The sequence below is a fragment of the Phaeodactylum tricornutum genome, chromosome 19, assembly GCF_000150955.2.
Source record: "Phaeodactylum tricornutum CCAP 1055/1 chromosome 19, whole genome shotgun sequence".
Taxonomy (NCBI): Eukaryota; Bacillariophyta; class Bacillariophyceae; order Surirellales; family Neidiaceae; genus Phaeodactylum; species Phaeodactylum tricornutum.
In genome coordinates, this window is record NC_011687.1 from 390,192 (window position 1) to 412,487 (window position 22,296).

Consider the following 22,296-nt stretch of genomic DNA (forward strand, 5'->3'; position numbering starts at 1 on the left):
ACGGTGTCGACATGCCGCCCCCACGGCACGGCACTCGCATTACAATCACCGCAGCAATCACAATCACTGCCGTTGTTACGACCACCGCACGACAAAGTTGAATCCGTCACCTGTTCTCCGTCCGGAATTGTGCGTTTGTTATCCCGGCGAGCGAGTCGGCCCGAGTCTTTTGTCTTTCTCGATGACGACGAGGACAACGACGATACTATGCACAGTCAAATTGACAATCACAATTCCGCCGACGACGACTCTTGGATGGTCTCCGCGTGTTCCCCACGCAACTGGAAATCATCCTGGGCGGGAGGAACCGCAACCACGAACGAGACGGGACGCTCGTTCCGAAACAGGGACCACCACCACAACTACCCAGACTCGTGCGCACCGAGAACGCCGTCTCGGTCGAGTTCCTGGCTTTCCTTCACCGCGGATGCCATGGACTACACGGACGCGGAATTGGCCCTGTCCGGTACCCAACCAACCTACGAGTCCGACTTGGCCCGACCACGTCCCGTATTCATTGTTACCACCGCGGCCTTGCCCTGGATGACGGGAACCGCCGTCAACCCATTGCTCCGGGCAGCCTACCTAACTCTGCGTAACGCTGCTCGCTGTCCACATCAGGATTGCGACGGAACCAACAATAGTAGCAACGCCATCACCAATAAAACCAACACAAACACGACGGTCACGCTGGTCATTCCGTGGTTGGAGTCCGCCGCGGATCGAGTCTTGCTCTACGGCGACGCTTGGAAACACGCCACCACCGCCGTACAGGAAACATTCATACGCGAATGGCTCGTCACCCGTGCCAGCCTAACCTCCCAACAAGCTCACAGTGTGGTCATTGTCTTTTACCCCGCCCGCTACCATCACGGACTTTCCAGTATCTTTGCCATGGGCGATTTCTGCGAACGACTCACCGTACCGGACGACGCCGTCTGTTTACTGGAAGAACCCGAACACATCAATTGCTACCGGGCTCCGGGCAAAACATCCTGGCGGAAAAAATTTGCTCACGTCGTGGGGATTATCCACACTAACTACAAAGCCTACGCCTCTCACCACTACAGTGGTTTGCTTACCGGACCCTTGGTCGGGGTGTTGTCCAGTTGGTGTGTACGGGCCTATTGCGATAAGGTCATCAAGTTAAGCCCGGTTCTGCAAACCTACGCGGCCGAAAAGGAAACTGTTTGCAACGTCCACGGAATACGGGACGAGTTTTTGCACACGCCGGCACCGACCGGTCCCAAAATTTATTTCTTGGGAAAGCTACTGTGGGCCAAGGGACTGGACAAGATGTTGAGGTTGCAGTATGCCTACCGCAAAGCGACCGGATCGTACTTTGCCATGGACGTCTTTGGGAGCGGGCCGGAGGAAAAGGAAATACGAAAAGCATTCTTGGGAGAAGCACTGGAAGACGACGATGTTTCCTCGGTGGGGAGCAAGTCCACTTTTTGGAAACGACGGGTTCCCTTACCGGTACAGTTTTTGGGCCGTCAAGACCACGGGACCATTTCGACGGACTACAAAATCATGGTCAATCCGAGTATCACCGAAGTGCTGTGCACGTCGACGGCCGAAGCTGTTGCCATGTCCAAGTTTGTCATTCTACCTACCCACCCGTCGAACGTATTTTTTGAACAGTTCCCCAACTGTCTCTTTTACGAAACACCCGCCGACTTTTGCCGTGTCCTGCAACACGCCACGTCGCACAATCCGGAACCCCTGACACCGGAGTGCCGAGACGTACTAAGCTGGTCCGCCGCCACAACACGCTTACTGGAGGCGGGGCAAGTGTCGGAACGGGACGCCGCCCGTCGAGACCGCATCGGACAAGGAGACGAACGCATTGCCGAGATGCATTACAAAATTTTTCAAGGTCACACCGGAGACGTGCTGCGCAAGGTTCTCGGTGGTGGACCCGTGGCCGATCAGTTCAAGTACGAGTCGCAAATACGACACGAGGCAAAAACGGTCCGATCCACGTTGACAGTCGTGCCATGTGGATGAAATTTTCGGAGGGTTTGGTTGGGGAACTGTTATATGTAGAGGCACTCAAAATGCATGGAGGTCTATTCTTTTTCATAGTTGTACGGTTTTGTATCCTTTTGCGAAGGCTTATATCAATTTAATTTTGCTTACACAAATCAAGCCAAGTTGGCGTCGTAGACGGAGCGTACACACAAGCGCAAAACTAGTTTGCTTCTAGCACTGCGTGTTTGTAAATGTCGTTCGGGACGGCAACTTCCGGTATGTTTCTGACGAGCGCATTCCATTGAGGCGTTTCGTTCCCTTCGTAGTGCCAAGAGCGTACGTCTGTAGGCAAACCGTGCGCGCCCAACTCACCCCAATAACACTCTCTCCATGTAACGTCGCGGAAGATCTTGGGCTTGATGCCGAAGAAATCCACTAGCAAGCGGGTCTCCCGTATCCGGACGACAACGTTGTCCACGCGCAGCCACAATCGGGCCAGGACGTATGCGCACGAGGGCATGACACGCAGTTTGACGGAGAACTCGACCTGTCCATTGTCGTGTAAATCATCTTCAAATAGAATAATCTCGTCAAAGAAAAGAATTGGAATGGAAGTGTCAGTCAACAGCTCGGTGCGCATGCCTGAGCTGTCGAGTTCTGTCCATTCACCCCCTTCTACCTTGCCGCAAAACGGTGTACTGAATGTCCAATCGTAGTGAAAGATGGAAGCCACGTCATTTCCTTCATCACCGTGATACTTCTTGGCTGCCCACAAAGAAGCATCTTTTGACTTCATCACAGCAACTCCTCGGCTGCCAATACTAGAACGGGTCGCTATGTCTTGATGCGCCACAGCCCATTCTTCGAGTACGTCAAGAACATCCCAACTCAACCACAAACCGTGGCCTTCGAGCGCCACATGTGCCGCAGGGAAAACCATTTCGGGTAAACCAATCTTTCGACGCGGTCGGGGAAAGGCGCGAGACTGCGCCATCTCTTCTAAACTATCACCCATTTCCTTGTACCAGGCTTCATCCCCTATTGGGCCCTGAGACGTACCTATGTCGAATCCAGCAATTGATAGTCCTACCAGAGCCTTTTCCCAGGTCAGAGGCTTGGCATATTTCTCCAATACAGTCGACACGTGTCGTTTTTTGGAAGTATCGTTTGGTATGGGAGAAGCAACAGCAGCTAGTTTTGATATAGAGGAGCCAGCTGGCGTACCGTCGGTCGAGGACTCTTCCGGCGCATCGTCGACTTCGTTGAGTTCAGTTTCTTCTTCAAAAACAAGAATCCCCTGTGATGCCTGCATAAATTCTTCTTCTTCCTTTTCGCTATCAAGTTCTTTCGCGATGCTTGCTTCGGCCTCGAAAATATCGTCTTCCTCAATCTCAGATTCATCGGCGCATTCAATAGAAGCGTCTTCGGGTGCGATGACGTTTTCCCGTTTTAGCTCTTTGGCATTGCAGCCAGAATAACTATCGGTGTCACTTACTTGATCCCCCTTAGTGACCGCGTTGGTGCTCATTGCGGTGTTCTCGCTTTGCTCTTGTTTAGCCAACATAGCCGCTGTTGCAGCAACGGTGGCGCCAGCCACAGCCCCAGCCGTCACCGCAGCGTCCATGCTCCTTTTCTGCTTCTCTTGAAGGTCGATTCCGAAATCTTCCTTGAGCGTTCCAGCTTCATTCGATATAAAGAACGCTTCCTGGAACCCCCAAAAGGATGTATCACCATCCGCTTTCACTACAAAGAATTGCGGGTACGCACCCCATCTCTTCGACAGGCCAAACAATCGGTTGCGTTGGACTCGATTGTGCGGATCCGACCCGTCCACTTCAGTGAACGGAATTTTCTTGGCAGTCAAAATCGCTGTGACCTTGTTCTGCGTCGCCATGTGCTGTGGTGAAAGCGCCTGGGACGATACCATGACTAGCACGTGATCGCGACCTTGCAATGCTTCAGCAGATTGCGCTCCGGTCGTTGCGTCATCTTCGTCGACCTTGGCACTTTCGGGCAAACCCAACTCTTCCTTCAGAATCCCCCTTTTGAAGGCGTCGAAAAATGGTTGTAAGCCTCCCCAAAACACGGTTTCGCCAGACAAATCTTCAAAAAAGAACTGTGGATAAGATCCCCATTCTTGCGATACTTGGAAAAGCTCATCGCGCTTGTCCCGATTCGCCACATCCGTTCCGTCAATCCTCTCAAATGACAAGTTGTTCAGCGCCAAAACAGTCATAGCCTCTTCCTGTGCTAGGAATTGATCTTTGTAATCCGAATGACTGCAGTAGAGTACGAGTAGTTTGGAGCCGTGCGTCCGTCGAGGCTGAAACTTGATTTCGTGCGGCTGTCCCCTAGTATGGTCACCATCATCGTTCTTGCCCTTGTCCGGAACCTTGTCTTCTGAGACTGGAACTGCCCCATTGAGTAGGCTCGTCATATGTCCCGGGCCGAGCGCATCGCTTTCCTCCGGTGGGCCAACAAACCCTAAATCACGTCGTAGCGTTCCCGCCTCGTTGGACGCAAAGAGCCGGCTCTTGTCACCCCAAAACACGGGTGTTTCCTTGTCCATCGAGACGACGAATATTTGCGGATACGATCCCCACAGATTGGATAAACCGAATAATTTGTTGCGGGTCGTCCGTTGATCTGGATCGGACCCGTCTATAGTGGTGTAGGGCAAACGGTGGGCCCGCAAAATTGCGTCGGTTTGATCTTGGAAGGCCGTTTGTTCGCGCGACGAATTTTGCCGCGATACGAGTACGAGCAATTTGCGTTGGACTGATGCCGTTGCGCTGGGTTGCCAAGCGGACAAGTGCCCGTTGTGGACTCCCTGCTGTGGCGTTGTAGAAAGCAACGACCGGGGCGCTTCCACGGGGCCCGTCACGACGGTTTCGTTGTCCACTGTACCCGCGTCCGACGCCAGCGTCGGCTGGGATGCGTTGCTCGGTCCCTCAGCTTCCAGCCACGTTTCGTGTACGTGAACCCATCGCCATCGGGAAGCCTTATTGATGAGGAGCGCGGTAGAGACCCGACCGAATTGGTGCAGCACCACTCCACTGCCATCGTTGCTTGGTGTACTGGCCGTCGGCTGCTGCTGCCAGGATTGCCACTCTTCGTAGGTCACGAGACACTTGTTGTTGTCATGCCACTGTAATTTGGTGTTGTATATATCGATTTGGAAGACACGATCTCGGTAACAACCATACTTGTCGTCAAGCTGTGACAGCAGTGCCGACCGACCTTTCAGGACTTGTCCATTCGGGGCAACGTGCGCAAAGTCTGGCTCCAAGCGACGTTTCAGTTCCGTTGTAATATTGTCCTTCTCTCGCTTCCCTTGGAACCAACTAACAAATAGTCCGTGCAATTGCTGGACCTGACGTTCACATTCTAACGTCAACGAGTCGCCTTCCAGCTTACTCGAAAGCGAACTCATGGCGAGACAGTCGTGCAATTGTCACCACTTGTCGACGTTGCTTGACAGAGTAAATGATCTTGTACCTGCGTTCGTGGTAGATTTACCTTTATCTCCTCTAATCTGCGGACGATAAACCCCTTATGCGCGTTTGAGAATGTTCGAACGCACAATCCACACACTCTGTTGACGGTGAAACCTCAAAACTCTTGGGCCTAACATGATAGAGAGAAAGGAGGCGGACGCTGGCACGAGATAGACCTCATATCGCGCGGTGTCGCTGCCTGGAAACTGCCCTTTTCCAGAGACCGGAACGATGCACGCACGTTCAGTCATTCTCTTTTGGTCATTTGTGGCATTCGCCACGTTTCCCGAAAGACTCTACCGAACATAAATATAGGCGCAAAGGAACTTGAGAATCGTGCAAACATTTAAATACAGCAAGATACTCATAATGAAATATCTCGAAACTACTCTATAATTGTAAATCCAATTATTTGAGTTTTCTTGTAGGCAAATTAGCGATATCCCCTCCCCGCGATGCCAACTGCGCCCCTCCCTACACATAATAGTAGTCCTGCTACTTCAACGGCTTGGGATAGAATAGAAGCTCTTCCTTGACCGCAATGCCCGGTCGGAAATGCGTCTGATATCGCCGCAAAATCTCTTCATTGATTGCCGCATTGTCCCTCTCGGACTCCTCGGCGTACAGCAGGTCATGCATCCAAAGCTGCCCCCGCAACGCAATCTCCTTCGCCTCCCTGTCGTGCTCCACGATCCATTTCATCTGCGTTTCCACGTCCGATAGATCGTCCCGCAAAGGCACGTAGTGTACGTACGGTTCCAAGAGCTCTTCCATGGCCCAAGACGAAATTGATGGCTTTGTGATCATTACAACCGAGTTGGAGTACAATCCCCATTTCAATCCGGTAGAGACATCGTTGCCTTCCATGAATATCAACGCCTTGTACTTCAACTGATCTTCCATGGAAAGACTTTCTCCACTGATTGTGATGTTGTCGATAATTGGTGGCAGCTTGCTCGAGTCCAAAATTGTGGTAAACTTGGCATCCACATAGGACGAATTGTGGTACATCAACACTAGTCGACAACGCGGATTTTTCAGGCAGCGTTCGCGTGATGATGTTTCCGGGTGCACGAGGCCGGTAGTCGTACCCCGAAACACGGCCGCATTGCCTTTTTCTTCCCATGGAATATCCTTCTCGGGAACACTCGAAACCTTACCATAGTGCCGCTTGACCCCCATTTTCCAGATGATTGGTTCCAGGTCTTGATTATTGGTTGGCCGTGTCTCTAAAGTGGCGCAAGACTTGGTCGATATCTTCAGCATCAAGTCTCGTCCGGTCACGTTGTCCCATGCTCGTCTCACTTTTTTGAAGTGAGGTATAGAAGGTCTTTGCTTTTGACGAGTCGGGGATCCGAATTCATTCATGATTTTCGAAGCCAAGGAATCACCAACTTGAGCAAGCAGTACTGCCAGGTCTCCGGTTTGATTGGTTTGCTTTTGAAACGGTAGAAGTAAATTGTCACGGAGCTCTCTACAGTAAACTCTTTGCAAGCTTTTTCGCTGTTCGGGACGGGGATTGAATTCGCAAAGGTCGAGAGTGGATTTAGTAAGAACAAAGACGAGATCAGTCCCAGGCAGAGAAGTTGCCCGTACTGCCACCGACAAGCTGGTGTCCGTAAGCAGTGTTTGGCGCTGAAAAGAATACGAAGGAAGAAATATTGCCGCTTCGACTCCATCTTGTTCGTCCGCCGGGACAGCATGTGTTAATAACTGTGACCCCGCGACTATCGTCTTGCCTTCATGCTTCTCGTTTCCAACGTACTCAACAATTTCTAGCAACTCGCTCTCGTCACAGGGAGGCTCGTACCAGGATGACATGTAGAACCGCACTCGCTGAAAAACTGTTGGAAATCGATGCGCTCGAATTACCGAGGAAGCATACGACGAAATGGCCTTGTTTTTAGGAGCGATTGCTTTGTAGTGAACAAGCTCCTTACAGCTTCCCTGTACCCCGTTTACGAACTAAATTTTAGAACCAGCTGCATTTCGATCCCTGCATAAAGCATGCACCATTCTTTACTTACAACACTCTTGATTCCGTTTGAGAAATTGAGGTAAGGGTGTATGAATCCTCCGAAGCGATCCGAGGAATGTGAGCAGGAGATATCGGACGCGCGTACACGAGGATCAATGGGAGCGGAATCATTCCACAAGTTGAAACAACCGAGAATTATCACCGTGTAGATCATAGCAAGCCTCGAAGTGTGCCTTCCGCTCCCATACGGATTATCAATGCACGGCATGGTAGTGTCCAGCTGTACTGGTCACAATGCCGACGAAAGTGAATAGTTGGGAAACAATGAACATCCAACTTTTGAAATGCATTCACATGGCACAGTCAATCTAACTCATCTCTCGCTCAAAGCCGTTCTAACTGTATACATCGAATCGTAAATACCTTCGTGATGGGGCTGCCGAATGGCCAACGCAAGGGACGAAGCTGTAAGGAAATTTACGATTATTTAAGGTTTTTGCATATGTTCAGCGACTCTTGGAAAAATCGAAATTCAACTAAACGGATTAGACACATGTTTTTTATTTATCAAATTCATATATGCGGGATAGCCTTGTCCAAGTCAATAACAACACATATCCGACTATTTGCTGTTGTATTATTTGAAGCAGTACCTTAAATTGTGTTGGAGTACATCAACAGATCCAGCTACAAAATGAAATTTCAACATTCATCAATTGATGGTACTGAATCTACGATAGTTTCCGGTCGAGAGCAGGAGCTTCCCAAATTACCAATAGTAAGCAAATAAATGCGAGTTACTCGGGGAACGAGAACAATCCACAAAACGTAGAAAACGTGACTCTATGACACCCGACTCCCTGAGGGTTTGCGAAGAGCGTAAGCCTAATTTAAGAGGGGAAAAGCAACTATCATAATTCACCGTATGGTTCGATCCAGAGAAAAGGAAAAGAATGATCCTTCATGCATGACATAGATCGCGAAGGCCCTCACCTAAATTTCTCGATAAGCTTATTGTTAGGTGCAGGGATCGGAGGTGCAAATGAAGCCCTTATTGCAGTCCAAGGAGAACATCAGATCCCAGAAGGTGTGGCGGATCTCCCCAAATTGAGCTTGGTAGACTATTGTTGGTCTATATCAACTGATTGACTTTTGGCTGTTACCTGACTATTACCTTATGAGGCTATATATCAAAAGCGGTGCCCTTGTCAATACGTGCCACCCTCGTTGAAATGGTATGTACTGAGCACAACACACCTCACTTCCGCTTGGCTATGTGATTCGATTATCTCCACCAATTTAAACAGGTTTTTTATTCTTCTTTGATAACCTTGCTTTCTGACAAGCTGCTGCTATCTTCTGATCAAATTCAACTAGCTTCTTGAGCAAACCAATTGATTCTGAATCCTTTGTAAGATGCTGCATGGCTTGAAGCGCACAATGTTGTTGGCGTCCGTGGTCTCACTTTTTTGGGATAGGATGGTCCGCGTATCTTCGCGAGACAGCAAGTTTTGAGTCAGATGCAGAGTTGCTTTTCTAATCATCTTAACATTTATAGTTTTAAGCCACGTATCTTGGTAAGCCAACTGCTGTTCATCTGAATTTATTTTCTGACGAGAACACACAGAGGAAGTCAGGATTTACAAAATCTATATGCTCCCTACACATAATAGTAGTCCTGCTACTTCAACGGCTTCGGATAGAATAGAAGCTCTTCCTTGACCGCAATGCCGGGTCGGAAATGAGTCTGATATCGCCGCAAAATCTCTTCATTGATTGCCGCATTGTCCCTCTCGGACTCCTCGGCGTACAGCAGGTCATGCATCCAAAGCTGCCCCCGCAACGCAATCTCCTTCGCCTCCCTGTCGTGCTCCACGATCCATTTCATCTGCGTTTCCACGTCCGATAGATCGTCCCTCAAAGGCACATAGTGTACGTACGGTTCCAAGAGCTCTTCCATGGCCCATGACGAAATTGATGGCTTTGTGATCATAACAACCGAGTTGGAATACAATCCCCACTTCAATCCGGTAGAGACATCGTTGCCTTCCATGAATATCAACGCCTTGTACCTTAGCTGCTCATATCTCTGGAGATGACTGCCATTTATAGGGATACCGTCGATCGCTAATGGCAGGTTGCTCCTGCTGAGTATGTTGGTAAACTTTGCATCCACGAGAGACGAATTGTGGTAGTCCAACACAAGCCGACAGCGCTGATTTTGACGACAACGCTCGCGAGCCGGCATTTTTTGGTCAAAATCCCCAGTAGAGGTACCCCGAAACACAGCAACATCCCGCTTCTCTTCCCAAGGTACGTCCTCACTGGGGACGTCCTCCACTCCTTTGTAGTGCCGCTTGATTCCCATTTTCCAAATAATTGGTTCCAGTTTCCCGCGGTTAATTCGTCGTGTTTGTAAGGTTGAGCAGGACCTAGGTGATGCTTTCATTAGGGAAACTCTTGCAGTCACGTTATCCCAAGCAAGCCGTACTTTAGTAAAATGAGGTACAGTAGGTTGCGCAGAGTATCCATGTGGCTTTCCAAAATCGTCCATAGCTCTGGATGACAGGGCGTCGCCGACTTGCGCAAGTAACACAACCGAGAGCTCGTTGTTTTTTGAAGTGTTGGTTAGGCCAATTTGGTTTTGATAAGGCAGTAATAATGTGTCTCGAAGTTCTGGACAATAGATGCTCTCCAAGATTTTCTTTTGGTCTGGTCGGGGATTAAATTCGCACGAATCGAGAGCAGATTTGTCCAAAGCAAATACGACGTCGGTATCGGCCCTAGCTGCTCCCTTGAATATAATGGAGCTGGATATTTGTGGGGATTGTACGTGCCGGTGGAGGGAGAAGGAAGGAATGAATTGTGTCATACTGTCATCTTTTTGCTCCTCTCCGGTTTCGTTGGCCGCTGTGCTGCCTTCATTGCCCCTGCTACCAACATACTTGACAATTTCGAGCAATTCGTCCTGATCGCATGGTGGCTCGTACCAGGATGACATGTAAAATCGGACTCGTTGATCCGCTGTTGGAAAATGCTTCGAGAGCAGCGCAGAAGAGAGATTTTTCGACAGGCTCTCGCTTTCCATTTTAGATAAAGCCTCAGCCGATTTTACCTCCTGAACGGTGAATATGGAGTCTTTTGATGCATCTGATCGCGGTTGTAGTGCAGGGGAAATTGTCCTTTTTGACGAGGAATTTGCGTTATTAGGAGTGGTACTTAGATTGCTGGGAGAAGTGAAGTTTTCGTTGCCATTCTGCACCACCACAAAAGAATTTTGACGAATAAGACCGAAAACTTTTCAATTCTTTTGCATTGCACCCACTGATCCTGACTTACACCTTTGTTTCCTTCGTGAGTATCATTGCGGTAGGGGAGAGGAAAGCTTCGGGAAAGACTCGAGGACTGCGTGCCAGAGTTATCTGAAGATCGAATTGTTGGGTTGATTGGAGCGGAGTCATTCCACAAATTCAAACCGACAAGAATGAGCACCAAACCGATCATAGCAATCCTTGAAACTAGCCTTCCGCCCCAGTGGTGATGAGCAAGGCAAGTCATGGCTTTCAGATACCTCACCACAGCACCACAAAATGAAATGTTTGGGCAATCGTTCGCGTCAGAATGGAGCGAATAAGAAGTTTACAGTCAGGAACGAAGTTACTATCGCCTCCCAGGTTTTCGATGGGGAGAAATTTATCACAATTTCAGCTCGTACCTCAGCCCGAAAAGCTTCCCATCATTCGTGCATAGTACTCGCTGATAGGTCTAATCACAATGGTAAATGTCTTGCAAGATAGAATGGCTTGCGTTGTATACAATGTACGCCCGGCATGTGAAACCGTTCCATCCTAAATAGTAAGTCACGTCACAGAAACAGCCGTTGTCTTAAATGAATCTTCAAGATTCTGTATCTCGTAGGTCGTACTCATAAGGCGAGAATAACAGGGAGTGCAGGTAGACAGTACTTTTTATCAGTCAATATACCAGTGAATACTCTTGTTAGTGTACCTTTCATTTAATGTGACGCGATCAAAAGACGTGATTTGGGATATCGCTCCGATGTTCACTTACATTTACATCGCACTTTAACTTTGACTTTTTTGTCACTTGTGACACTTATTGCAATTTGAGGGACGGAACGGTACTGTAATCGTTTTCGGTAAGCAAACACCTACCTCATTGTCAGGAGTGTGCCTGGCGGAAAATGCATGTTAGAACGAACCCACTACGGATGGAAAAGCGAGGTCTCCTCGCAGTCAAGACAGGCCAAAAATACAATTGACTAGAGAGGCAATTTTCAATCGATTGAGAGATACCCCATATTCAGAAGAGTTTGGCGACAGACAGCAACATTCGGGAAATGAAGGCGTCAACTTTGTTTCGGAGCAGAGTTATGATTTTCATCTGCATGACAAATTAAGCCGAGTGCAGCAATTGGCATGGCAATGTCTAGCGACAAGTTGCCTCCTGCCAGAAGAGAAAAGATAGTGAATGTTCCGCAGTGCCCTTCAGTACAGAGGCAAAGATAAATACTCAAAGTGCTAGGTTTGCTTAATAGGTCTCGTCGTTTTGATTGCGGCAGTGAGAACAAGCTTTCACGCTCACCAATGATGGCGGGAAGCTAAAGTGAGTTCAAGAACGAGAGCTTTGCGACCGGTTTTCTTGCGGAGGGTAGAATCTTTTGGAAAGCTCATCCATTTGATGAAATCATTGGTGTAGCGGATGTTTTGCTCGAACCAACGGTCGGATGATAATCTCCAGGATGCATCTCCTCCCGAGCCAGGGGTGTTTGATAGCCAGAATGAGAACTGTCGAGTCGTTCCAAGGAAAGGATGATTTTCATGCACGATACAAAGCGACGGTTAGTGACCAAGTCCAAACCTTCTTCGACCGGCTCGTATACATCAATCATTTCGACGGAACTCAAACTGTTGATCTGGTGCAGAAACATTTTGCGTTTAAGAATTTCTGCGATCGTTACTGCCTTGTTGATGGCCTTTCCCATTGCTTTGAGCACAATTGTTGGCGAGCCGTCCGACTGCAGGTGAACCATGAAAAATCAGTGAGTACAAACCTCGATGTGGCGCTAAGCTAGTTGTTTGAAAGTGTTTGACTGCACTGTGACCTGTCGAACTAAGGATGCGGCGAAATCTCACCCACGGGAATCGCCCGCCCAAACGCACGCAATCGCTAGTGAGACTTACAAACAAATTCATGGCGTACGATATGTAGTTACGTGGCTTTCCTTGCTGCGTGATGCGGACTTCTGGAAATTCGAGCATTGACGAGGCAGCATTCGCGCCATGGGCCAAATCGTGTTCATCCGCCTTGCTTTCCTGGATCAGCCGGTACTTTTCCATTGCGGATGAAACAATCTTGTGGCTGGTCGCTACCGAAGCGAAAGCACCGTGCGTGACGGAATCACTTTCCAAAGAGTGGAGATGTCACGCCTTCTTGCTTCGGATGAAGCAGCGGGGCGAGCAATCCAGGTTCCACTTTCGGAAGGCTCGGTTCCGTCTTGGAAGCAACGTCTGGATTTTATTTCGCGCTTGCGCAGGCTTGACTGTTAATTGAGAATGCCATCAACCTTGGAATTTTGTTCGCGCCGGGAAGAGAGACACATTGGCGAGAAACGTGCCGATCTTTCTACGTTTCTGTTCTTCAATATCCCATGAAACGTCACACTATGGAATGAAGATAACAAGAACGACTTGAACTTCCGTCTAATGTAGGCCCTTGTACTCTCGAAAAATAAGGGAATCTGAAAAGTGAGAAGTACACCCATCGAACAGTGTAAACCTGGCCCAACCTTGGAAGGATTAACTTGACTGTGAGAGATGACCACCACGCGTCGGTTTTTGAAATGTCGCTTTGGCCGCCGACTTTTTCCTCTTCCTTCATCCCTCGATGGTGGACGCTTCAGCCCATATCAAACACTTGAGAGAGCGACTTTTACTCGTAGTCGACCTCACTCTTTCGGAAACCACCATTATGTACATTCATACTCAGGCGGCGTCTCTATAGAAACAGTGGTCGCCCAAGAAATTCGTCTTTTACCGCAGTAGAAAGTTGGGGGCTTCTGGATACCCTTCACTATCGCCTCGATTCTGGATCGGTCTCCTACAAACATACTTTACCCGAAATCCACTCAATTCGCCGTATGCAGTCCACTGTTTCACATAAGACGGAAGTGAGGGAACCCGAAGGATTCGCACGACGTCAGAAGCGACGGCGATGTCGCATCGGTCGCCGGGGTTTGGCATGGGTCCTGCTACTTTCGGGCTCTGTTTTGTTGCAACATCAAGTGTTACTCGTTGCTTGTAACCAAAACTCGTTCAGCAGCAACAAAAAGGTGGGCAAGAATGTTCGTGATTATTTCACCAGTCCTCTCCCCTCGTCTGTGGAGCGGAGCGAAGACAAGCGAGTACTGAAACGGCGATTGGCTAACAACGGTGGCTCCTCGACCGCCTTTACCACCACCAAGCTAACCGGCTACGGTAGCTCCAAGAAGCACCTCGATAGTGGTCCTTCGTCGGAATCTGACGTCGCCACTCTATGGGTCCGCCCGGTACCAATTCCGTCAGCGGAACAGCACACTCAACTCGGTAAAAATTCGGGACACCAGTCGGCGCTCAAAGTCTTTAGTGCCACACACAACGCCACTGTACAAATCGGTCCCGACCTACACCTCCAATCCGTGGAGAATGAATCCTTCCAAGCCGTTTTGCAATTAAATGAGACGACCAAGTGGATATCGGTGGAAGGCTTGTACGGGGCTTACGAACTACCGTCCGGCCATGTGTGGGTATGGATCAAAAAATCTACGCCTGTCTACCACACTGCGCCGACCGGAGGGAACGATACGGAGCAGTGGACTCTCCGCAGAATTGATGAGTTACGTTTGCAGCATGTGGCAAATGCGCAACATGTTTTGACCAGGTCACAGCGGCAAGAAGAATATAGGCAATTACAATTACTGCGGCAAGCCTTGAAGCATCACGAATGGTATTTTTCCCAGGGCAAAATATTGCCAGATATAACGCGCAGTCTACAGCAAAGTGTGGAGCTGGCGCAAAAGCATCGCGGCAATCAAAAGCAAGGCGAAGATGTGAACTACACCAGCACAAACGGGAGACATGTTCCGTGGTGGCAGGTTACAGATTCAAATACGACGGAAACGTTTCCTGACTCTCGTTTTTTTTGGAACCAAGCTGTACTGGAGCCTTTATTGGATCGACGCCAAGATCCTTGCAGCCAAGTGTTACTGTCTCACGCCGTTCCTGTAACGTCCGCTTTTTGCGGTGTCCAGACCAATTTGACGACGACGGAGATGAATCACCAGACTTGCTCGTACGATCAAATCCTGATAACTCGTCGGAGTCGATTACGGGCGGGCACACGATTTACTAGAAGGGGAGCTGACCAAACTGGTAACGTGGCGAACTATGCCGAAACCGAACAAATCGTTGTTCTCCGGCAGCGAGAGATAGACTGTGATACCCAAACGAAGGATGGCAAGGGCAACTCCACAGCGTCAGTTCAACGGTTGGCCGCGCTTTGCAGTCATGTACAAACACGGGGTAGTATCCCTTTACGGTGGAGTAGTCCTACCGATATCAAAGCCTATCGACCACGCGTCCGAATCGGTACGGATCCATTAGCCCAAGCGCGTGCCGTCCGGGAGCACTTGGTCGATCAGGGGCGCCGGTACATTCTTCTTCCGGTACGCACAACACCACCAGCGAATCAGCGCTCCAATTTCACGGCCAATGTGACGACCAAACTGTCAATAGATCGGAAGCACGCTGGTTTGGTCTTGGTGAATTTGATTGATAAAAAGAGTGATCAGGGAAGACTGGGGAGAGCGATGGATGCCGTCCTTCAGGCTGTGCTCGATGTCTACACGATGCAACCAGATCCAGAGTATCCGTGGTTGCACCGTTCTTTGATAGAGCACGTATGGTACGACTTTCATGCGTTAGTCAAGCACGGTCGATGGGATCGTTTGATTACTCTGCTGAATCAGGTCAAGCCAGCATTGAAAGAACAGGGCTATTTTCGGGGGGTGCCGCAGGAAGACGGAACAATACGAACAGAAAAGCTGCAGACGGGCGTCATTCGAACAAACTGCATGGATTGTTTGGATCGTACAAATGTTGTGCAGAGTCTCTTCGGGAGGTACGTGTTGTTTCATCAGCTAAAGGAAGATCATACCTCGTCAGCGTCGTTCTTGCCTGAATCTTTCCGGACAGCGTTTCGTCAAAAGCCCATGACCTTACCGTGGGCCGATGGTGAAATTGCGCACCGTCTACTGTGGGCGGACAATGCCGACGCTATTGCTCGTTTGTACGCGGGCACACCGGCTCTCAAGGGCGACTTTACCCGGACGGGCCAGCGCACGAAAAAGGGGGCGTTGGACGATGGGATGAATTCCCTCCAACGCTACTACCTCAATAATTTTTTGGATGCCGATCGTCAAGAAGGGATGGACCTTGTAACTGGATATCAAGCTTTCAGTCACGTACGCGGAGACGACGATGCGACCGTTCCAGCAGACGTTCGTCTGTGGCAGCAATCCTTCAGTAGGGGCTCCTCGCTGCACGAAGTTGCTCGACAAATGATGCGGGGGTCGAGATCGAGCGGTGATGTCCTTCAGAGCGAGAGTGACCGTAATCACGAACGTATCAAGGTCCAGCGTGGACGCAAGTCCAAACGCAAGCGACCATTGGACCTATTGTGGTTGCCGGGCGATTTGCAATCGCAAGTCCGGAGTCTAGCCGCCAGTTTAGAGTTAGACGGCGACACCACCACTTCCGTGTTGGCAGACATTGATCGTCGGGCATCGTCAGATTTACCGTGGTGGGTGATAGCGGAGTCGTCCGATGACGATGATGCGAGTCTCACACGAATGGACGCAGTGTTGTTGGACACGGAAACAGCTGCCGGGAACAATGCCGGATATTTGCTCGGGGCTCTCGTGGCCGGGACGCAGGCCCCATTAACTATGGCGACTCTTGTTTTGGGTTTGGTCGGGCTAGTATCCTTTCCTAGAAATGTAGATTAAATACCACGATCACAGGCTGGTACGGTAAGTGTCCCTACTAGGCCTACACAAATATGCTGGTGCTGCATACAGAATCCTACGGGTTTCTTCCGTTGACTTTCTCGTCTCCGTGGCAACCAGGCCGCTACATAGATAGATGAATGCCTTGCTCTACCTTGAGTGTGGTATACTTATCCGTACTGGCTCGTCCAAAGGCTTCCAGGTGTCCCATAATCGGGCATTGTCTTCCGCAGGTACTCTCGTTGAATTCCACGTTGGAGGCGGTCCCCAGATACTTCTGGGTATCAATGTGAAAAAAGCGTACGGCTTCGTCCCTTTTCCAGTAGTGCCCTGCACACTCGACCATCCAGTTATCGCCCCCATCTCCATTCCCGTCGCCTTTTCCGTAGGCGGATACTTCCTGTTGTTGTGAAAGGACGGATTTGACGCCGTGCGAGTGCAGGTTCTTGAGCGTGTCCGTGTGCGTGAGGCGGAACATGGAGCCGCACGGTACGGGTTGGGCCAATTGGCACGAGGCAGCGTCGCCCTTATCGGTGTACTCGGACGGTCCTCCGTGATGGGCGGGTCGGAGCCACCAGAGCGTATTCTGTGTCCCCGGATCCGCGACAAAGGTGACGAGCTGCTGGCCGCTTCCGGAATTGAGATTCTTGGGCTCCGAATTCAAATAGTAACCGGTGTCGACGTGGGATATTTTGATGACTGAACCACACGTGACCAACTCGTCATCTGTAACGAGGAGACGCTGTGAGTGAAGGTTTCTCTGACAGAATTTTCAACGAAAGCTCGCGAGATAACCGCAACGATGACCACGTAACGAGAGCGTTTTGCCCGGCTCGAGAATTTCGACGAAATTCCATCCTTTCCTATTCATCCGTTCTATAAATGTCTTACCCTTGCAAACGACACCCTCTAGAAAGAGACATGCGTAGAAAAGGAACGCTGAAGTCAGCAAGGATTGTCGTCCGAGCCTCGTCATGGTCAACACCGCTTGCAATGCGGAAATGCGAAAGGGTCTTTCTGACAGTTTGCTAGAGAGTCCACATACCGTTTCGCGTAGCCGAAAGTGGTGGATCGATTCCACGAGGCATTGTTGCATTGGTCGATCTCTCGAAGTGTGTTAAGGCTGGGGTTTAGATGTATATGCAAATCGAGAGTTTCTCTCCCTTCCGTGAATCGACACCGAAACATGACTGTATCGTCTTTGGGGGGAACGTTGGAATTTGACTTACTGTTAGGAGTATTCTGGAAGCGACATAGTCGTTGTCGGACCATGGTATTGCCGGAACGGCGTCAGCATCCAATACGGCGACGAAGTCTCCTTCGAGCAACGCATTTCCTGTGTCATCCCTTCCGGATTATATTCACTGCTCTCTGGTGTTTTTACGTCTTTTACTGCTTCCGTTATGGCGATGTCAGCAACGGTAACGGCGCCTACGCCCCTCCAATTCACGAGAATCAAGGCGGGAACCATACCGGAGCAAGCAATCCACACTATTCCAGTACTGTCATCGACGGTAAACGGAATGATTTCGTCTCACCGCAGTATGATAGATCCGTCGAGACGGTGGCCTTCAACACCACACAACAGTACATTAAGTACAACAAACGTGGTCGAGCCGTGGTCAAGGCCATTACGCGGGTGCGCCTGGAAGATCTTACCGATTTGCCGGAATCGCTCTTGGCGAAAGCGAATGCGACCAGTCCCGCTCTCCCAGATCCCAATCGCGCGGACAAGGAACCGATTCTGCGCATGCTCCGCCAAGCCGGAATCACCGACGTGGATCCCCGCGTGATAACGCTCTTGCCCTCGTGGCGGGACGTGACGGACTTGTACGGCGATGACGTCCCCATTGTTGGTCTGGATGAGGCGTCTTGTCGGTGGTTCCGTGACACTGTCCCCCTCCGTGACGCATACCTCGGCGCCGCCGGACTCTTCAACACGGGAACCAACGCGTTGACGTACTACCTCCGCGCGAACCTTCTCCTACCCTTCCGGGGCGAGGCACCGATTCATCGGGACGGGAAGGATTCCAATCGACAAGGAATTCTGACGCAAGTGCCCTGGGACAAACACTGGTTTGCTCGACTGCGGAATCATCATACGGTGGATCTGTACGCCAATGTGACGAAAGCACACGTTTTGCCGATTGTCATGATTCGGGACCCGCTCTCCTGGAGTCAGTCCATGTGTCAGCAACCGTATCTGGTCCGCTGGCGAGGTCGGACGGTACACTGTCCCGATTGGCGAGAACCCGTGCTCATTCCACACATGACTGGTGGACACCATTGGGACAGTCTCTGGCATCTCTGGAACGACTGGTACCGGGATTATTGGCAACACGAAAATCCCCGACTCATCGTTCGGTTCGAAGACTTGTTGTGGCGACCACAGCAAGTCCTACGGGCAATTCAATCTTGTGTGGGGGCGACGTGGACTACTCCCGGTACTTTTTACTACGTCGTCGACCGGAGCAAATGGGAACACGTCAAAACATTCCGGGCTCAGTCCAATATGGTGTCAGCCATGATCAAGCACGGCACGCCATCGCAGCGCGTCCGGAATCTGTCTTTGGAGGAATTGGAACAAGCCAGGCAGATTCTGGATCCACAGATCATGGAATTGTTTGGCTATTCGGTGCCAAAACCAAGTTGAACTGCTAGTACAAATAAAAAGGATATCCACTACGCACAATCCCATATATTTACTCAATTAGAAATGATGTAATTCAACGCTCCGTAGCCTAAACGAAACGACGCTTGTCCGATCCTGGCTTGGTATCATCCAGTCTAACGTCTTCCAATCCCGTTTCCGTCCCTTGTTCCATATTCATATCGCCAGTGCCGTCACTGTGGGTTCCGTCACGACGGTACGGCATGGGACCACGTTCTTCCTGATCCGGGTCCAACGCTGGCATACCGTACAGCTTACCAGTTTCGCCTGTAGTGGTATCGAGCTCGCCATCTTCAATATCCACCGTGGCGGCCACCTCGAGCGACAGATTGGCCAGCGGTTGGATAATGTTTCGTTTCAAGACCGCTTGCATGATAATGGTCCCCACCAAGGGGAAAAATCCGAGGACACCCTGAGCCGGGGCCTCTTTGATTCCCATGTACGCAATGAAGATAACTTCACCCATGTACAAACAGGCAATCAAAAAGCCGAAAAGTTTCTGCCAGGTAGCGTCACCACCGCCTTCAAACTCTTGGGCATACACGTGTAGGCATTGATGCTTCATGACCAAGTAGCTGCCGGCAAAATAGATCAAACCAAAGACCTCCATGAGTGGGACGATCGGCATGTAAAGGACTACGACGAGAAACATAAAAACCACGGGTGGGACCTTCTGTCCCCATTCAAGCGAGGGTGGCTCTTTTCCTTGGTCCAACTGCCGCTGTGTACGCATCGCCTCGGGTTGAATCATCTGCATGATCAGTTTGATTCCATAGGTAGGAAGCATGGAGAGCTCCATTCCAAAGGAACCAAAGGACGAGACAAGCATCATGTTGACGAAGAAGACGGAGGCCCCTGGCAAGGCTGACGCGATAATGTCAACGATGGCACTGATGTTGAAATCGGAAATCAAGGCATCAATTTGATTGAAGACGCTCCCTCCAATCAAAATCAACCACAAGTTTCTGAAAAGCAATGAAAGGGAGACAGTTGAAAAATGTGAGAGGAAGTCGATACTCAACGAGCTTCGACTTGAGAACGCACTGCATTTACTTACGCAAATTGAAACAATTGATGCCAGTAGAGCGCGTAGGCGTCAACTTCAGCCATACTCTTGTAACGAACGAATTGCTTCGCTGCTGCAACAATCGCCATATACAGGACCGCCATGAGGATGGCGAGAGCAATGACAGGCAACAAACCACTGACTAAACCATACCAAAAGGCGTCGGGGTTTGCCGAGTCCACACCGATTGACTCCAAAATGGAGTTGAGATTGGCAATGCTTGTGACAAACGAAACGGGGGCTGCCCAAAAGAGAATCCCAGCTAACCACAAAGCAGCGGCTTGGACTTGCAGAATTTTTTGCTGCGGTAGAGGTACAGAAATGTTCTTCCACAGAACGCCTTTGGGGTCGGGAGCGGGAAAGATGATCATGCTGTCAGGGTTGCCGGTCAGCTCACACTGTACCGCTGCTTGCTTGGTGCGAAGATTGGAAAAGGTTACAAATGCCGTTGAAGTATCGGCCTTGCCACTGTGCTGATCCTCAGCGGAAAAGCTAGTCTCAATATTTCCATCGTCTACGTCAACCCTCTTGGAGCTTGTTGCTTTTCCAGCCTCGGACGAATCGAACATGGAACGTTCCATATCAATGGCTTCGTTCAAACGGTCAATTTCAATCTTGTAGTGTTCGATCGCGTCGGTGGGTGAGCCTCCGCAAAGACCCATGGTGGCACCAACCTTTACCTTCGGGCGTGGCTTGTTGGGCTTGCCGTGGGTGAAGGCAACGGCCGATTCCAACTTTTCAATAGTAACTTGTCTCTCATCAATCAAGGCTTGTAATTTGTCCGTTTTCCAAAAGACCGTAGCTTGCTCTACGGATCCCGGAAAGAGTCTCTCGAAATAATCCAAGAGAGCTTGGTCGGTTCGGTAGGCCGGAGGGATTTGCTCCACTCGTACGGCGTAGCGGTATCCTTTGGGCATATCGACATCTCCTCGGGCTAGGAATTCGTAGCGATTGTGCGCGTACAGGACCCATTCGTTCCACAGCTCGTACAAGACAAAACCCACGAAGATCCACCAGGCAATCAAGCTGGCCCAGAGTCGCTTGGAATCCGCCGAAACCCTCGCCAAGGTGAGTTGATTAAATTGTTGCGTGCTCCTACCCCGCTCTTCGCCCGTGGCGTAGGTTGGGATGAGTACGAGCGCCAGCACGCATCCCATGGTGCAGATCCGGGCTCCCAAGCGCAAAAAGCGCAGAAACATGTAGGAATCCAACCCCACGCAGCGCAAAGTTTCTTCCTGCGAGACATTCCACGCAGCCTTATACCAGGATCCAGCAAACGGAGGCGGGGAGCGATGTTGTCGCGTGTGTTGCCGGGGTTCGTACAAATCGTACTGTTCCGCCGGAGCGTCCTTGCCGCGCCGGTAGCGGAAGAAGCTGTAAAAGACGAGCCCTTGGACGAAACTTACCAGGCCTGTCACCCAGATACCCGACCAGGAAATGACTACTTCCGTGCTCGAACTTTCGTCCATGATGATGCTGTGGAGATGCAAGGATATTCCGGAGAATGATAGCAGGGGGGATGCTGTCTTGAGTCTTCGAATGAGACGAAATCGACTGTTCGTTTTGTACGGAAATCGATTCTAGGATGTCCCGTCCACGGTACTGGACGGAACAGCAATATCCGTCGAAGGTTTCCGGATAGGCGAAACTGGACAATAAACAATCCGGTCCCGCATCATGACTGAAGGGTATGGGCTCCATAATAATCAAAAAGGCATATACGAAAGGAGGCAATGTAGAATCGGTACGGTACTGGAACCATACAAAACCTGTTCAACGGCTGTTTGTGGGATTATCAGCTGGCTGAGCAGGATATGAACGGGATTTTGGAGAACACCTTCGACGGAGTCTCGAATCTTCTTTGGGCAATATCGCCAATACCGTTAGCTTGACTGTGAGGCTTGGCCAATGCTTGAATCGGTGACATTCAATAAAGGTCGACTATGTAAAGACATACCCGCAACGTTCTGGAGATATAATGCTAGTACACAGGTAAAGTCTTACTTTCGCAAAGCTACCATACTTCCTCCGGACCCGGAATCAGAA

At 50.2% G+C, this 22,296-nt stretch overlaps 8 protein-coding genes across 8 annotated transcripts; 2 read left to right on the forward strand and 6 right to left on the reverse strand.

The window, feature by feature from the left end:
• Window positions 1–510: 510 nt before the first annotated feature.
• Window positions 511–1,815, forward strand: PHATRDRAFT_2215 (predicted protein; the record flags this gene model as incomplete). The annotated part of the gene is made up of 2 exons (XM_002183317.1): window positions 511–1,425; window positions 1,486–1,815. Coding segments are annotated over 2 exons (1,245 nt in total), but the record flags the coding sequence as incomplete, so codon positions are not given.
• Window positions 1,816–2,302: 487 nt separating this feature from the next.
• On the reverse strand, window positions 2,303–2,614 carry PHATRDRAFT_15286 (predicted protein; the record flags this gene model as incomplete). Its single annotated transcript, XM_002183443.1, has 1 exon — window positions 2,303–2,614. A coding segment is annotated over one exon (312 nt), but the record flags the coding sequence as incomplete, so codon positions are not given.
• A 3,352-nt stretch (window positions 2,615–5,966) lies between these two features.
• Window positions 5,967–7,717, reverse strand: PHATRDRAFT_48833 (predicted protein; the record flags this gene model as incomplete). The annotated part of the gene is made up of 2 exons (XM_002183444.1): window positions 5,967–7,436; window positions 7,499–7,717. The coding sequence occupies 2 exons, from the start codon at window positions 7,715–7,717 to the stop codon at window positions 5,967–5,969; spliced, it is 1,689 nt and encodes a 562-aa protein (XP_002183480.1).
• Window positions 7,718–9,130: 1,413 nt separating this feature from the next.
• PHATRDRAFT_48834 (predicted protein) lies at window positions 9,131–11,007 on the reverse strand (the record flags this gene model as incomplete). Its single annotated transcript, XM_002183445.1, has 2 exons — window positions 9,131–10,705; window positions 10,789–11,007. 2 exons carry the CDS (start codon window positions 11,005–11,007, stop codon window positions 9,131–9,133), a joined length of 1,794 nt encoding a protein of 597 aa, XP_002183481.1.
• Window positions 11,008–11,968: 961 nt separating this feature from the next.
• PHATRDRAFT_54956 (hypothetical protein) lies at window positions 11,969–12,863 on the reverse strand. Its single transcript, XM_002183446.1, has 2 exons — window positions 12,654–12,863; window positions 11,969–12,487 (listed from the first exon to the last, which is right to left on the reverse strand). Exons 1-2 carry the CDS (start codon window positions 12,807–12,809, stop codon window positions 12,140–12,142), a joined length of 504 nt encoding a protein of 167 aa, XP_002183482.1. The 5' UTR covers window positions 12,810–12,863; the 3' UTR covers window positions 11,969–12,139.
• Window positions 12,864–16,637: 3,774 nt separating this feature from the next.
• Window positions 16,638–17,243, reverse strand: PHATRDRAFT_15472 (predicted protein; the record flags this gene model as incomplete). Its single annotated transcript, XM_002183447.1, has 1 exon — window positions 16,638–17,243. A coding segment is annotated over one exon (606 nt), but the record flags the coding sequence as incomplete, so codon positions are not given.
• A 456-nt stretch (window positions 17,244–17,699) lies between these two features.
• On the forward strand, window positions 17,700–19,166 carry PHATRDRAFT_48837 (predicted protein; the record flags this gene model as incomplete). The annotated part of the gene is made up of 1 exon (XM_002183318.1): window positions 17,700–19,166. One exon carries the CDS (start codon window positions 17,700–17,702, stop codon window positions 19,164–19,166), a length of 1,467 nt encoding a protein of 488 aa, XP_002183354.1.
• An 88-nt stretch (window positions 19,167–19,254) lies between these two features.
• ERD (early-response-to-dehydration protein) lies at window positions 19,255–21,719 on the reverse strand (the record flags this gene model as incomplete). Its single annotated transcript, XM_002183448.1, has 2 exons — window positions 19,255–20,149; window positions 20,242–21,719. The coding sequence occupies 2 exons, from the start codon at window positions 21,717–21,719 to the stop codon at window positions 19,255–19,257; spliced, it is 2,373 nt and encodes a 790-aa protein (XP_002183484.1).
• Window positions 21,720–22,296: the final 577 nt, after the last annotated feature.